Source organism: Centruroides sculpturatus, unplaced genomic scaffold (genome assembly GCF_000671375.1).
Source record: "Centruroides sculpturatus isolate CEXI.00-Female unplaced genomic scaffold, Cexi_2.0 scaffold809, whole genome shotgun sequence".
NCBI lineage: Eukaryota > Metazoa > Arthropoda > Arachnida > Scorpiones > Buthidae > Centruroides > Centruroides sculpturatus.
Genome location: NW_019385083.1, coordinates 237,324 through 254,840, shown reverse-complemented (window position 1 = coordinate 254,840; position 17,517 = coordinate 237,324). Strand labels below are relative to the sequence as shown.

Sequence of the window (17,517 nt, the reverse complement as noted above, 5' to 3'; positions counted from 1 at the left end):
TGTACGTGTGCTGATCTTTGTAATTATAAATTGTGAATACATGTGACTAATATTATTTTGTTTTTTATTTTGTGCATGTTACAAGTTATAAATAAATATAAACAAACAACACTAATCCGATAACATTAAATCTAAATACCAAAATGATTAATTTACTGTGTTTTTGTTATTTATTACTCCTGTTTTTAGGTATTCGGTATTCGGCCGAATAGTGAAAAATAGGCCGAATAGGCCGAGTACCGAATAGTAATTGAATATTCGTTACATCGCTAGTATTTATATATTTATCTGTTCCTTCCTAATCAAATAAACGTTTTCATTTACTTGAATACAAGAGGAATGTCGCATTTTGTACAAATTTCATTTGCTATTAATTTTGATTTTAATAAATCATTGTCTCTAAAATCTATTACATATTTTGTAATATAACTATTAATCTCTTTAATAGTTGTATTACAAAACTTAAATCTGTGTCAATTATTTTTCAAACTTTACTTATTTAAATCAGATGAAGAATTGTACCAATTAACATTATTATTAAATACGTACTTTAATGTTTAGATTTTTAAATTGTTACCATTTTATGTGCTATAAATGCCTAAAAATGGCACAGAGAATTTATTGTGGTTCAATATATTTCTTATGGAGCGCTATGTCAAATTACTGTAAAAAGGCGAAATGGCATAACAAAAAAATCGAACACTGAACTTCTTGAGTGAAGCCCTTTTAAGCGTGGGGCCCTGGACACGTTTTGTGCCCCAGTTGCCCGGCTCTAACGGTGGTACTGCTTTTCGGTACGTTTTGCCAACAACCATGCAATGCGATTGAATAAGAAGGAAAATTAACTATTTTCGATCAAAGTTTCCGTGTGGTTGGTAAATAATAACGTTACAAATATAAATAAATAAAATGGTATTTTTTTATTAATAATAGTTTTAATGAAGCTGTAGATTTATAGTAAATACTCAAAATTTTGAATGCTTGGAGAAAACCCTTCGAAATCGAAGGTTTTATTTAATTAAAATATAAAGAGCTTGTTATAAAATTTGGCATTCTACAGCGATGCTTTGACAGTGAGAACGCGAGACTACTTTTCGGTGCAAAATATTGGCTATCCTAGCAAACGAACTACATTGCGGTACTTTCTACACCTATAGCTTCAAAACAATACGGTCGTTGTAGTCGGGGCAGGATTGGAGTAATCTCCTGCCTAGAGTGGTAAACTTGTGATTGGCGTGGCCAAATTGGCATGTCGGAAGAAATCATCTGGCACGTAACGTATCATACGATTTCGGTTTCGCTATTTTGTCCTAGCCCATTAGCACTTCCTATCTGGCCGCCCCATTGTGGGTCTGGCCGAACCCATAATGGCTGCTAAAAGAGGCCCTCTTAGTGTCCACAGGGCAAAAAGAGTTTTAAAAAAACTTTTAGCACGTGCAATACGTTTATCCTAAAAAAACAATGTCCGTTATTAATTTATCTGGTATTTTGATATGGACCGAGGAAGGATCGTGGCCGTTAATCGAAGGAGAAGCAAGTCCTATTGTTACTTGCGGTATTAATTAATGGACAAATTCGTTTTTTATCCCATATTGATATTTTATAGTTAATATTCTGTTCATGTACAGTATTAATTAATATAACGGAGTAACAATAAATAAGAATATAATGAGTAGTAGAGTCCAACGGTGGGAAGTAGAGGAAGGCTATGTGTCATCATATCTCGAGTGATGTCATATAATAAAACTTTTACTAACTATTGGCCTTTACAACATTTTTAAAAACTTACTCTAATCCGCAAAAATAAGACCTTTGCCTGTTTATAATAAATTAATAATATAAAAATAATTTTTTAAATAAAATCTCATAACAGATTGCGCCGCAATTTTAACTTTGTAAGTTATTTGAATGGCAAAAAAATCGTGCAAGAGTTTGCTGCTTTTTTGCTTTAGTTATGACATTATTTTTTAAATGTATGAAATTATACTTCTAAATAATAACTTTAATTGATAATAAATGTTTATACAGAACCAAATATTATTCAAATAATAAACAGATTATCATTTCCTAAATTATAAAATTTCTATTTAATTTTACTCACTCTTTTTTTAGAGAGTTTGCTATATTCTAACAAAACACAAAAAACATTACAATTAAAAAACCCGGCAACGAGTAGCGTAACTTTCTCGGCTGTCATGAGAATTTATTTAAACTAGACAGGTCATATCGAAAAACTCGAGACGATGTTTATTGATGTAGCTAGCCTGGGCGAGTGTTTTCACATTTTTGGGTCCGGTTTTTTTTACATATAAAGCCGCACAATTGTTTCATATTTTTGCAGTTTGGTGAATTTCGGTTTAAAAAAATATGATTAAAAGTATAGATAAAAAGAAAAATGCAATAAAGAAATTAAATTAAAGTAAACGAAAGTAAAGAAAATAAATAAAGTAAACTTAACTAAAAAATGGGTTCTGGGGAACTTTTGCATTTTTTTTTTTTTTTGTTCGATTTTTAAACTACTGACATGTTGACGAAAGGAATTTTCTTTAAATCGGTAATGGTTCGGGCATGCAGTTACAGCAGAAGCAATCGAAGAGCTAGGTAACGTGGCGTTATCTAGTGAGGATGATGGATATAAATCAGGTTCCTTTTTCTTTGAACTTGGATAACTTTTCTGTAGTTTAACCGAAATTCGCCAAGATCTGTAAAAATATGAAACAACTGTCTGGCTTTATATTCCATAAAACAGCACCTAAAAATGTTAAAATACTTTTTTATTAAGCGTCAAGGAGGAGAAAGTCGACACTTTCATTTTTTGAATATATGTTTTTTCTGAGTCAATTATATTTTCCAAAAGATAATTTATGCACATGCCAGGATTCTACCGAGCATTCTGATATCAAAATTATCAAAATCTAACGAGGGAATTCTTTAAAAAAAATCAGACATTAAACTAAAAAAGTTCTTGCAGAAGCCTGGGCTTCGCTCAGAAAATTATAAAATGGTAAAACGCACAACTCGGAGGATAGATTCTAGATGATGGTTCTGATTTTAGGTATTAAAAATTATAAATGCTAATAAACAAGTAAAATCACCATTGAATTCGATCCCTTTCAAGATATGATATATGATCTTCCTCTATCATTCCACCTCTCGACATTTAACCACCAAAATTTAATATTATTAATGTCCCTTACATACAAGCTACCATGTCAAAGTTCGTTTCGTAATCTTTACACCATCCTGAGATATTAAACGAAAGACCCACCCCCTTTTGACTTTTTCTCCTTTTCTGACTTGTTTTACTTTTTTGGAGTTCAAAACATGCAGATTTGCAAAAGACTTAGAGAGTCAAATTTGACACGATTCTTATACTTTCCTTCTTATATACGAGCCTCGTATATGTTACAGCCAAAGCCCAAAATCGGCGAAAGTAGGAAATGTCCGGCCAAATCAGAAAATTGCTAATGTAAATTGACTGGCCAATGTCCGATCTTTTCTTGATTTTGGGATTTGGCCAGCCAGTTTGCGAAATGGCATGGGGCGATCGGCCAAAGTCCGAAGAAAAAAGTCATAATGGTGTATAATATGACGTATAATGACGCATATATTTTAAAATATGGACGCTAAGTAACCTGATGTTTTATTAAATATAAACTTATCAATCGATAAGTGTAAGCTAAATCAAAAGTATGAATATTTAGAATTGCAAATATCAAAATTATCATTTAAAAAAATTAATAGAGCAGTACTTTTATTTCTTTAACTTGTAAGAATCTTTTTAAACAATTTAGTAAATTATTATATTTTAAAGGAATTTAAAAAAAATGAAAATTTGTGAAAGGACTATAGGTAAAAGGTATCATAACACGTGAGCGATTTGCCATATAGGAACATAGGAAAGATGCTTTCCGGGTGTTCTTTTACTGGAAACTGGCTTCTATTTAAGTATTAGACAGGTAAGAGAAACACCGGAAAATGTCATGCGGCATTCCGTTAGCAAGGCGCGAACTTGAGACTAACTACTAGTGTTTAGTAGTTTTATTTAGTAGGCCACGAATATTTGTTGAAGATAGGATATAAACAATCGGTTGCTTCAAATATATTAAATACAATATATTTTTTTACGTAGTAAAGTAACTAAAGTTAAAAATTAAAGTATTTCATAGATCATTTTTATCGGGAATTTCTTTCGTTAAAAAGTTATTTCGTCATATTTTACGTAGAAATGAATAAAAATCTGAAGTTAAAGTATTTTAAATCCAATATAGTATCGCTCATTCCAGATAATTAAATTTTGTTTTTGTATTATAATTTTATTTAAAAGAAAACGAAATATTAAAAAAGTAATGGTTTGTAATGTTACTTTATTTATTAATTAAAACATTATTTTATTTGTTTTTGACTCTTATGAGGGCTTTTCCTCCCATACTTATCGTAACTTGTCAAAGCCCACAATGGCATGACCAACATAGGGCCTAATTTTTTTTTTTAACTTTTTCCGCCCTGTGAACACTAAGGGGGCCTCTTTTTAGCAAGCCAATTATGGGTTTGACCAGGCCCACAATGGGACGGTCGGGTGGTGAGGGACGGGGCACGATATATCCGGACGGACCACCCTCGAAAAATTCCTGGGAATATTTCGACCCGTTGGGATTCGAGCCCAGGTCTCCCAGAGCAGTACGTTGGCCGCTCGACCATCCATGGGGCCTGACTAGAGTTGCGATGTTTGTTTGTTTAGTTATGTTATGGCAACGCTTGGGCGATCTGCCCACGGAAATGCCTTCCGGGAGGTTATTTTAAGGGTAACTGCCCCTATTCAGGCGTTACAGTCGTGGAGAAAACCCGGAAACTCCACGTGGCCAACACGTCCTGGGAACTCCCAGTGTTCAGGAAACGGAACCGCTTGGCAACTGATGGCCCTAGAGTTGTAAACTTTCAGAGTAACAAATTCTAAACACAATGTGAAAAAACACAAACTTAAATTAATGAAAGGAAACCTACAATCTTAGGAAAATTCCTTTGATGATAATGATGATGAGACAGCCAGATGGCCGAAGCAATTAAAGCGTCAATCTACCGCTCTGGGAGATACAGGAATGAATTCGGACTGATAAAAAAAAAAACCAGGAATTTTTCAGGGACGAATCCCGTCCCTCATCACCTGCCGCCATCATTGTGGGCCTGGTAACGCTGGGTATAACTAAAGTACACTCTCTTAGTTTTGTTTCTATCCTTAGGATGGAAAGAAATAAAAATAGAAAATGAAAAAAAATGCAAATAGGAGTGAAAATAATTCGGATTGCAATTAGTGATACCAACTTCTCATAAAGACAAAGAGACAATTAGAAAAAAAAACACAACTCCCGTTTTCAGAACATTTTCAAACAGTGTTCATTTCCTGAAAAATTTTAAAAAAATAACTGAAATTCCAAACAGTAGGCAACTCTAAGCCCGATATATTCAGAACAGACCACCGTTCGAAAAATTCCCGGAGTTATTCGTTCGGATTTGATCCTGAGTTCTCAGAGTGATAGATTGACGCCTTAATTTCCTCTGTCATCCAGCCGTCTCTTCTTTAACGTTAATATTTTATTCAAAATTTCATTCATTGAAAAAATTTTTCAATATGGCAACAAGGCACGTGTCAAGTTATTCAATATAAATTGGTTATAATTTTAAGAAATATAACTCCATTACAAAGATAAATTAATTAATTTCTTTAAAAATGAAATATTATTATTATTTTTTCGAGTTTATTTAACGTAATATTTTAAGGAAAATTTTTATTCTTTTGATAGGGGGACAGAAAAAAGAATAAACATGGCGAAAGCGTTCCATTTGGTACGCATGCGTTATTTGCATTACGACGACGAAGACAAAAATGGCTTCCGCAAAGTCGTTAGAAGAAATGTTGTCTTCCGTAGTCGATGAACGTGCCGTTAATGCCTTCGTACGATCACTTGATTCGCAATTGTCGACGAATATTCAACTTTCACATCAAGATATTACGACAAGTATTAATAATCAAATAGCTAAACAGGCAAATATAATAACGACAGATGATTTAAAGCATGGAAGTATAGAAAGATCAACAATGACAACGAATAATTCGCAGACGTTTTGTGATAGTAGTTTAACAACATCATCAGTCAGTGATAATGTTATTGTGACATTAGCCAATGCATTACCAGCAAGTGGATATATGAGTCAAGTGGGGCCTAGTCCACCAATTCAGCCGAGTTTAGTTAAGAATATAACTCCCATGGAAGTAAATCCTGATACGAAATTAGTTTATGCTCCGTTAACTAATGTTACTCAATTACATACTCAAGTATCTACTGAAAACAGAACTGTCATTCAAAGGAATACGGCTCATACTGTTTCAAATGGTAACATTGTTTCTCGACAGCCTAGTACTGTAGTATCAGTTCCATCTATTTCTAAAACTATGAATCAGTTAAATACAATTAATACACAGTCACCAATTGGTTCTAATACAATTTTAGTTCCACATTCTATGTTGTTAACAACTGATTCACAACAGCCTCTTAATGGTAGTATAAAGGATATAGTTTCAGAAACAAAAGGGCAGAACAGTTTACCACAGACAATTCTAACATCCTATGGAAAACAAGGAGCAAATAATTCGTTATGTAATCAAAATTTAACAACGATAATAAAAGGATCTTCACCACAAATATCAGTTAAAAATGAAAGTATACCTCAGTCACATATTGGTGCTGCAACAGTTTCTGTAGCTAATATTGTGCATTCGCAGCAACCTACAAAGCACGTTATGTCTCAAGTTTCGGCATCAAATATGCTTTCGGGTGTACAATTAATAAATATGTGTGCTGGAAATGCAGGAACGATAACGACTCAAAAATCTTCGGCACCCAGAGTTGTATTTAGTAATCCTGTTCGAATTGCTGCTGCTCCGCAGGTGATTGCAGCTCGACCGAGAGCTCCTATTCAGGTAGGATAATAGTAATTATTTATATAATACTTTACATAAACATCATCATTAGACTAGCAATCAATAATATATACAAGCTAAAATATTATTTAATAGCCTATAGATTTTTATATTCATAATTATCTGCTCATCAAATAATTTCATAATGTTAAAAAAAATGTAAATAAAAAAATATGTAGTTTCTAAGTTACTTTAGTTTGTATTTGCACATAATAATGTAAATGATATATCATTGTAGATCATTATGTTGTTACTGTATATATTATTTTGATAATTGGATTCTTAATAATTTTGATATACAGAAATACCAAGTCTTTGCTGTACAGAAATATTGTGTTGTTAAAATGGTTTACTATTAGTTTATCATATAAAAATGAAAGAATTATATTAGTGTTTGTCTATTTGTCAAATTCAGACTTGGCATAATGCCAATTTAATTATTTACTTCCAATGAGATCTAGTTTGAATATATTTTTAAATGATTGAATCAATGTAAAAAATATTTTTTTCAGCACAAACTTTTATATAACATTAGAAAAACTTTGTGTTTTAATTCAAGATGTATTAGAATTTTTAATGAGATAAGATGTATGAAACACATTTAACCTGTAGGAGTTTCATTTGATCTTATTTTACATATTCTGATTTTCCAAATACAGTTAAGAAATATAGAAAGAATTTTATAAAATTTAAAATGATATCTTTACCATAAGTTTAGCAATTGCACATTGATAGTAATTTACTAATATACATACTTATGTTAAGATTACAACATTTATACATTCATTCAATGAATAATAATATAATTTTATATATGATATAATTTACTAATAAATATTTTATTCAAGATAAATACTTACAATAAGTATTTTGATAGAAAAATAATGTTTTTATTATTTGTTATAACAAAGGGCCAGATTTATATGCATTTAAAATTACTGCAAACATTTTATTAAACATGCCAGATGTATGCAATGTTTCATGCATATTAAAATACTTGAAATATGCATTATGTCTATGGAAATTTGTTATATATTTGTTAAAGCATAAGTAATATAAACTTAAATTTACAGGTTGAAATGCATACATACTTCTGACTGTGAGCAAATCTTACTAATAGTGAGGTTGCGGCCAAAGTTTTCATCTCTAAAATGTGAACGTTGAATGTTGAGTGCCGCTTACAAGATAGCAGTGCTCAACATTCGACGTTCACATTTTAAAGATGAAAACTTTTGCCTTAACCTTGCTATTATCTATTATGCTACACTTTTTAGATGGGAGGGACTTAACATGCGATAATAGGTGATACAAGGGATTTGAGAATTACTATGTCACAAAACATGTGTTAAGTAGGATGTGTTCACTCAAGTCAATTATAAATAAAATTACATGTTTGATAAAATTTTGTAACTTTTTATGCTATCTAATCCATCATTATTGAATTTGTATCTATCTATATATATATAATTATTTACATTATGTTTGAGGATGACTGGGTTAACCTAGTTTTATTCACTATATAATCACTAGTCTAAAGTAGTCACATATTTTTGTTTACTCATTTATCATCACAAGTTTACTCATTTAGTAAACTTGTGACGATAAATAAAAGTAGTCACATATTTTTGTTCACTCATTTATTATTATTTGTAAAGGGCTATAAATAGCCCTTTACAAATGATGATAAATGAGTAAACTCTGTTTGATTATTAATTATAGCTTTAGTATGTCAAAGTTGATAGTAATGTTTTGTATCCAACTGATCATCTTCTTTGTAGCTTCTTCGAGCTGGAGGTTGCTAACAATCGATTGCCACTCCTCCCGATCTCTCGCAGTGCGAATTAATCTATTCTTATTAATTTGATCCACTCCGCTATATCTTGTAGGTAGGTCCTCTGCTGTCTTCCTTGGGAACGGATTCCTTGGATCCTGCCCTGCAGTATGACGGGAAGCAGTGAGTTGGTGGCCCGGATGGCATGGCCGCAGTACCTCGCTTTGTTTCCCGCTATGATAGGAAGCAGCTGTCGCTCTCCCATTCCAATCCGTTCCAGCATGCATGCGTTGGTCACTCGCTCTGTCCAGCTGATCCATAGCATGTGGCAGTAGCACCACATTTTGAATGCTGCCAGTCTTTTCTTCATACCCTTATTCAGGGTCTACGTCTCGCACTCGTACAGCAAGACAGACCATGTTTCTTATCCATAAGTGTTTGCTGGAGGTTAGAGAAGGTTAATTTCGCCATTTGGATTTGTGTTCAGATTTTCTTGTCACATCTACCATCTCTTGTTATAATGACTTCAAGATATTTTAATTTGGTTACTTCTTCCAGTAAAGTACCATCTACAAAGATTTGGGAATTGTCTGCCACAGAGTCTTTACTTATTTTTATCCATTTTATCTTTTTTCCGTTGATACACATGCTATATTTTGCACTGCCTGCTTGGAGTAAGTCTAGCATTTGTTGGAGCTCCATTGCAGATGTGACAATGCATGTGAGATCGTCAGTGTACCGGATGTTTTTGATATTCACTCCTCTGACCCTGATCCCCATATCCTTGCAGAAACATTCTTGTGTTCGAGAAGACATTAAAAAGTGTGGGTGATAATACACATCCTTGTCTAACTCCTTTTTCTGTCTGACACAGTTCTGTTTCTATGTTGTACAGCTTAATTGTGGTAGTCTGGTCCCAGTATAGATTGCCGATCAATTTGTAGTCATTTGTGTCTAGATTGACTCTCTTTAATATTTCCATTAAAAGTGGGTGTTGTACTTTGTCAAAAGCTTTTTCATAGTCGATGAAACCAATGTACAACTCTCTTTGCATTTCTATGGCTCTTTCTGATAAAATTCTCACAGCAAACAGTGCATCAATAGTGCCCATTCCAGGTCTAAACCCAAATAGCGATGGTCCTATCTGAGCCTCCATTTTGTTTCATATTTGGTATCCTATAATTTTTAGTAAGAGCTTTAGGTTATGGCCCATTAGACTTATGTTTTGGAATTGTTCACACCACTTGTCATTGTGCTTCTTTGGAATTGGGATGAAAGTGGATCTTTTGAAGTTGCATGGTAGCTGTCCTTCTTTGTAGATTTTATTAAAAAGATCTAGTAACAATAGTTTTGGAGACATGCCCAAGGATTTTAGGAGTTCAGCTGGAATATCATCACCACCAGGAGCTTTTTCACATCTCAGAGTCCATGGCATGTTTTAATTCTTTTAGAGTAATAGGAGGGGTAGGCATCTCCTGTTGTATGAACCTGGGAATGTTTATTGTGATCTCCAAACAAATCTTTGATGTACTCTGTCCAAGTTTTAGCTCTTTCTTCCTTTTCACATTTCATTTTGCTTTGTTGGTCTATTAAATTTGTTATGTCCTTCTTTGTTTTGTTAAGTTCTTTCATCGTTTCTTTGATGATTCTATGGACTTCTCTGGTATAGTGCTTTTTCTTGTGCTCTGCTATTGTTTCACAATTTTCTTTGAACCACTTTTCTTTAGCTTTGGCGCATTCATGCATGATCATCTGATGAAGTTTTTTGTATTCTCCAGGGTTTTGGTTCTTAAACTTTCTGCATTCCTCCATCAGTGTCAAAATGTCCTCTGTGATCCAAGGGTTCTTCTGCTCTTTTCAACTGATCATAAACTCTACTAAAGTTAGTTTTAATGCAACTAAAACTTATCTGTAATCAATTGCTGATTTGACTCATTTTGATATTTTGTGTTGTGCTGATGTAAAGACATTTCAATTTGTTGAAACACCTGAAACTTTTCTATGAAGAAACAATTTGTGCCCTACATTACAATAAGGAATTTTCCATCTGTTTTAAATGTCTAGGATCCAAATTCCTGTACTTACTTTCATAGCAATTCTGTTTTAGATTTGCTGTTTTATCCATGATCTTGGTTGAATTGAACTTGATATAGCAGAATATTTTCTATACAGTAGTCAGATTTTTGTATTATACACAGAAGTTTAACTATTTTACTCATAAGAAATTATCTCTATTGTATTTAATTAAACATTAGATTTACTTTTGAAAGATTTAAATTTTATAATATTAAATTAATGAATAACTTTAATTTAATTAATTCAAAGGATTTTAAGAATTTGAAAAATGAGAGATTTCCATGGTGATGCAAAGCAGGTTCATTTGTGGGACTTTAAAAGAATGAGAATTAGATGGTTCAACTTTAAAATATTTGAATTTTATATGCATCTGTAATTTGGATGACAGAGTGATATTTCTCATGTTATCTGTACCTGCACAAGAAAAGATTTATTGCAAAAATAGCAGAAATGGACTATAGATTATTTGAAAAAAAAAAAAAGATAGCAGTTGCAATTACTAAAACTTTATAAAGCATTTATTTAGTCCCAAAAAATCAAATTTGTAGCGTATTGACTAAAAGTATATGTCACGACCAGGGGCATTAGTAAGGAAAAACGTGATTGGGTAATATTTTGGTGTCATTTTCTGTCAGTCTAACTAGTAGTTGTATGCACATATGGCTTGTGACTTAAATAACAGATTAATAGATTTAAAAGAAAGTGCTTTTCCATCTTGGATAACTCAACCAATATTGGTAGATATAACTGATGTGGCCATGCAGTATCAAAATGATGAATCTTTTAAAACACTATTCAACATAAAAAATACAATGGCGTGGCTATGTGTCGAGACAGAAACAAAATACCCAATTATGACAAGTTTAGCAAGAAAATTACTGTTGCCATTCTTATCGTCGTATTTAGTTGAATGCGGGTTTAGCACTGTAAATGATTTGTATTGAAAAAAAGAAATTGTCTGGATATCACAAACTGGAGATTTAAGACTAAAATTGACCAAATTATTACCTCACATAAAAACTCTGCAGCACACATCAAGCACAAGGATTGCACTAATTTCTTCACAGTTGACATACATATTTACTTACATAATAATAAATTAAAAATAGTATTGATTATGTGCATTTTTCGTTTGAAGCTGCCATCATTTTTTTTTCAGAATTTGTTAACTATAAAAATTATGATAGGGGGCATGGAGATTTTTGAAGCGTTGAAGTGGTGTTCACTTATAAAATAAAAAAAAATTCAGAAAATTAAAACTTTATGAAAAACTCCAATCAAAATTATTTTATATTAATTCATGCACTTCAGTTCTATATATATATTCTGAAACTTTATTTGCTGTTTTTTCATATCACTTCATATTATTATTATTATTTAGCAATTTCTTGATGATTTTTTACTCAGTATTTGAATTGTCCTTTCCTTTTATTTTTATTTTTCAAAGACGCCATGGTTTTTGTCACGGGGATATTAGGATTTTAAAGATGGTTTGGTGGGACATGGCAAAAAAAAGGTTGAGAAACGCTGGTTTATGTTGAAGAGTGCTTGAAGAAGCATTTGGTACATTTCATTAACGACCATCACAAACATAAGATTTTGCTCTTATGGCAAGACCTCACTGTGCTACTTTAGTGAACAACTTTCTCCAGCATTAATTTTATTGAGCACATCAAGAATTTTGTTGAGTGCTTCAACACTCAAAAAATCAAGCACTCAACAAAATTCTTGATGTGCTCAATAAAATTAATGCTGGAGAAAGTTGTTCACTAAGATTCCTCAGGCTAGATGTATCAAAAGATTTTGGGTAATTGTTAGCAGAAGTATTCCTATAGAAAGTCCCAGCCAAAATCACTTTATGGATTCATGCATGTGTGGAACAGAATCAACAAAGTAGTAACAGAATAATCAGGCAAGGTGCTGACTAAGAGAACTAGGAATTTTTTGGAGAAGATCAGCAAGGAATGAGTGTTTTTTGTAATTTAGCCATTGGAAATTGTAGAATACATTTTGCTTGTCTTTTTTATTGCATTCTCATAGTTTTGTATTTCATTTCCATGCATTACAGGTTATTTTATTTCAAATCTCAATTTACTTCCTGACCATCCCTTAAGCAGATTCTTATGTATATATTATATGAAAACTGTTGATAAATAATAATAAGTCATAATTTTTAACTTAGCACATTGAAATTTTATGATCTTTTTATGAACTATATTAAAGCTTAATTGTTTAAAATTTTGTTTCTTCCTTGACAACAGTTTGGATTTATAATAATTTTTTTTTTAATCTAAGAAGGCTAATGGGACATCCTTGTTCCCTGTAATGAATAGTCAATATAGTTTGTTCAAATAAATTTAAAATGTTGCATTGGTACTTAGATATGACAATTTATATAATTTTTTGTTTAAATAAGAAAAAATATACAGTTTCAGTTAACGAACATAATCCATTCCAAGACTTTGTTTATTATTCGAATTGTTCGTTAACTGATTATCGATTTACCATAGGTTTTTATGGGAATTTGATTAATTTGTTTCAAAGACTCCAAAAAATAAAAAAATATATACTTTTTTTTACTACGTTTATTTATATGTAATAGTAAAAATGCATATATATATATACAGTCTTGCATTTTTATTAGTCATGTTTTTTCTGTTTGTGGGAGTTAAAGAATCTGTCCAATGTCTTTTCTTCAGGATTTTTCAGAAGTAATTAATAGTATTGTAATTGTAAAGATTCCCCAACCCCATTAACCTTATTCTGGTTTGTATGCCACTTGGATTGATCATTGTTCTGACATCAACTTCTTCAAAAGATCTTTAGTAGCAGTATAGTGATATTGGACCTCCTCGCCCTTCCTCTCCTGCGGTTTCGCCAGAATGGATGTGACCCACCCACATGCAGTGACAGAAGGGCCATAAATCCCGGGGGAGAAAACACGGGAAGAGGGAGAGGAGTTCAGGACACGAGAGGGAGAGGGAGTGTGAAGTGGTCCCTGAGAGTGAAATAAAGTTTTTTTTTGTGGAAATATTGGACTGTTTTAGTTGGTGTGACAAACCGACAGGGCAGAATCCATTGATTAAGATTGGGTTCTCTACATTGGTGCAGCCGACAGGATCGTGAAGCCAGATCAACAAAACTCGATCTGTGAAGAGAGTGATTACGATCCAGAATAAGAAGAGAGGATCAAAAACCGAGCTGAGTGGATAATTGGGCACGGTGCAAAGGTTTGAGGAATATACAAGGTTTACACCAGAGAAGAGGTAGGAAAATTTTGTACTTTGTCGGAAATGAAATTCACGGTGGAATGCTAAGTGTAAAGGGAGTTAAGAAGGAAGATCTATGGATCGTGGCAGAAGAGCTTTGGGGCATAATAGATGATAATCTGAAGGTATTGAGTTAAGAGAACTTATTATGAAAAGTGATGATTTTGCTAGTGACCCAGATTTTGTGCTGGAGATTTTGACCTCTACTGTTGCTGAAAGGAAATGGAAGGAGAAACAAGAGAGGCTAGCACAAGTTAGAGCTGGTGCAGATTAACACTAATATTCAAAGCATGATGAGTAACAATAGTCCTAGGCTTACAGACAGCCATCCAGGTGATGGGCTCGTTGTGAGTACTGAGAAATTGATTACAAGCGTGAAGACATTAATGCTTCCAGTCCCAACTAAGTCTGAATATTGGAATCTATAGAGTGAGTGTTCCAATTGAAGAATGTGCTGGAAGAGATGAAAGCGCGATATTGATCAATATTCTAGGAGAAAAGGTCACAAACATTTTGATTTATATAACCAGAGACGAGTTAAAGTATTACTTAAGCGTAAAGAAATTAGTGTTATGAGAACACGAACAGTCTGCCCAATGCTGCCTAGAAAATTTCCGAAGTGCTAGACGTAGGCCCAATGAGACTCACATGCAATTTATGTTGAGAATAGCGTTGGCTTGGGAATACTATTGCGAGTTGAGGAGAGTGAAGGACTTGGAAACTTTAAAACAATTAATCGTGTCAGACAGATTATTTCAGACGTTGGATGCCGACATGGTGGCCCATATAAGCGTTCATCAGGGTGAGCATTGGTTTAACCCTATCAACATGGTGAGAGAGTGCGACCTATATTTCAAAAGCAAAGGAAGATCACTAACTGAGATGTACGAGTTGCAAGAGTCGCGGTGTCTTTCAGAGTGGCAGGGTACTGGTCAGGAGTACGTTCCCCCATCACTGAAGGATGAGGGACAAAAAGACACACTCAACTATTGTCAGGAAATGAAACGGAGAGAGTGCTTCATCTGTGGATCAACACAACATATTTCTAGATCCTGCCTGCAAAAGATAAGGGATTCACCCGTAAACAATAGTTGCACTTAACCCTCGATCAGTTGGAGATGGAACGACATCGTGATAGTGGCGAGTGTGAGATCAGAACACTTTGAGGAAAAAACGAGCAGCCATTTGAAGTCCGGCCCTAGTATTTAATGTTTACAATACATTACAGTCAACATAGGTGGGCAAGATACTGAAGCTATCGTAAATTCAGGCACCCAAGTCCCAGTCTTGTGCCCTGAAGATGTTTCCAACTCGAATGACAGGATGGGAGGAACAATAGTTTTGAGCTCAGTGTTTAGAGAAGAGATTAAGGCACGGACAGTAAAGGTCCCTATGGCTATAAAGACCATTGCAGCCAAACCTATAGAAGTCACGGTGGCACTGATCGAGAAACTGAAGGGCCCTTGTCTCATGCTGCCTGGTATTCTCAAAATGTTGGAAGGACAAGCTTGCGTGTATAGACCTCCTTACCTTCATAATTGTGTAAGTGGAACAGGTCATGAACCAACTGATTGGGACCAAAACTGGTACTTGTATATGAGTGATTGATATATAGATCTTCACAATAGAGCATTGTTTGAGAGGACTGATAGTCATAACAGAAGCTACCCAAGCTGAAAAGATTCTATTAGTTGGAATTACAGTGACCGTGAAGATTTTAGAAATGTAAATAATTAATCTTATTGTTCTTTATAATTTATTTATAAAGTTATGATGAACTAGGAAGTTTTCCTATATTCTAAATACAATACTCTAGCTTTTGTGTACTCTTGTTGCTTTGATGCTATTAGATTGTAGTAAATGAAATTAGGGAATTACACTCCTCAAAAGTGAAATTACAACACCCCGAAGGAATGAATGTAGTCATACATATATTGCAGGAACAGTAGAAGTGACAGATATGCTAATGATTAACTTTGTGTATACATTGGATCATGTGGTACCCAGTTTCAAGCCATAAAGTCCAGCAGTCAGCTCAGGCTGGAATGCTATCAGTGAATGTTCATGGCAGCCAAACTTTTGAAGAAGTGTAAAAAATGCATAAGAGACAACAGTGAGCTGAATACTACCAGTTAATGGCTGGGGAATGAGACTGTGTCCAGGAACTGCGTGACCTTGGTTTGTCAATGTTTGCAGTTGCACGCGTGTTGGGTGTGATGTGAGTACCATCCAGTAATGTGTAACACAGTGGATGAAGGAGCATCTGTGAACACATTGAAAAAGACTGGTGCATGACAGTGCATTCAGACCATCAGATTTGCCGAATGGCCTGTTGGGAACCATTCACCATGGTACATGACATCCAAAGTTGGGAGTGGATCACAGTGGCACATGACAGAACACACAGACTGGCAGATTTCCCAAACAACCTGTTGGGACCTGTTTGCCATGGTATGTAAGCAAACGAGTCCAAAGCCATCTGTTGCCATCAACAGGTACATCTGTGTTCATCCAAACCATTCACAACAGGTTGCATGAAGTTGGGCACACAAGGCAACCAGCACTGGGGGGGTTCCATTAATCACTAGACACAGGGCTGCATGCCTGGCATGGTATCATCATCATCACAATTCAACCACTGGATGGCATTGGATATTGTTTAAGGACGAATTCCACATTTGTTTGTGGAGGAATGGCGGCCATGGACAGGTGTGGCATTGTCCCAGGGAACATTACATGGCAGCCTTTTTTGCTGAGCATCTCACCAGCCCCACACTGAGCATCATGGCTTGGGGAGGCATCATGTCTGATCAGCACATTTCTGGTACTCTAACAATGGACCAGTACATCAGACAAATTGTGAGGCACTAGTGCAGGCTGCACTCAGCATGGTGTTTTATCAAGACAATGCTCGACTGCAAGTTGCACAGCAAACTCTCACCAGATTCAGGCAACCATTAATTGCCTCATTGATAGTATGCTTCACCACAAAGTGGCCAGTATAGCTGCCTGTGGGGACCATATTCATTACTAAATAAATAGGTGTCTGTTTCATATCTTTGTTCCACTAATCATTTGCATATCTTTATCAACTCTACTGCAATGTACATGTTGCTATGCTCATTCCTTTATGATGTTGCAATTTCACTTTTGAGGAATGTAAATGAAATGTAGAAATAAAAAAATAAACAAGATTAAATGTCTCTTAATTCTGCTTGTTAAGGATACTAAAAATATTTAATTTTCTTCATATTTAAAATGTTTTCAGCTGCTTTTGAGTCATCTTCAGTACAAACTACTTCATATTAAAGTAGTTTGTAGTAACCTTAACAAGTAGAATTAATAGTTATATTTAAATATGGTATCAAGTTTTACTAATTATAATGATGATAAACAAGATTTTTTGTATTAAAATTATTTAC

At 34.0% G+C, this 17,517-nt stretch overlaps 1 protein-coding gene and 1 pseudogene across 4 annotated transcripts in view; both read left to right on the top strand.

Annotated features, from left to right (window-relative positions):
- Window positions 1-5,812: 5,812 nt before the first annotated feature.
- Window positions 5,813-17,517, top strand: part of LOC111634409 (transcription initiation factor TFIID subunit 4-like) — a 45,657-nt gene continuing 33,952 nt past the window's right edge. For all 4 annotated transcript variants that reach the window (XM_023379174.1, XM_023379173.1, XM_023379172.1 and 1 more), the window contains exon 1: window positions 5,813-6,979. In XM_023379174.1, coding sequence (XP_023234942.1) covers window positions 5,885-6,979 — 1,095 coding nt within the window. In that variant the 5' untranslated portion in view covers window positions 5,813-5,884. The remainder of the gene's footprint in view (window positions 6,980-17,517) is intronic.
- LOC111634410 lies at window positions 13,558-17,451 on the top strand (annotated as a pseudogene).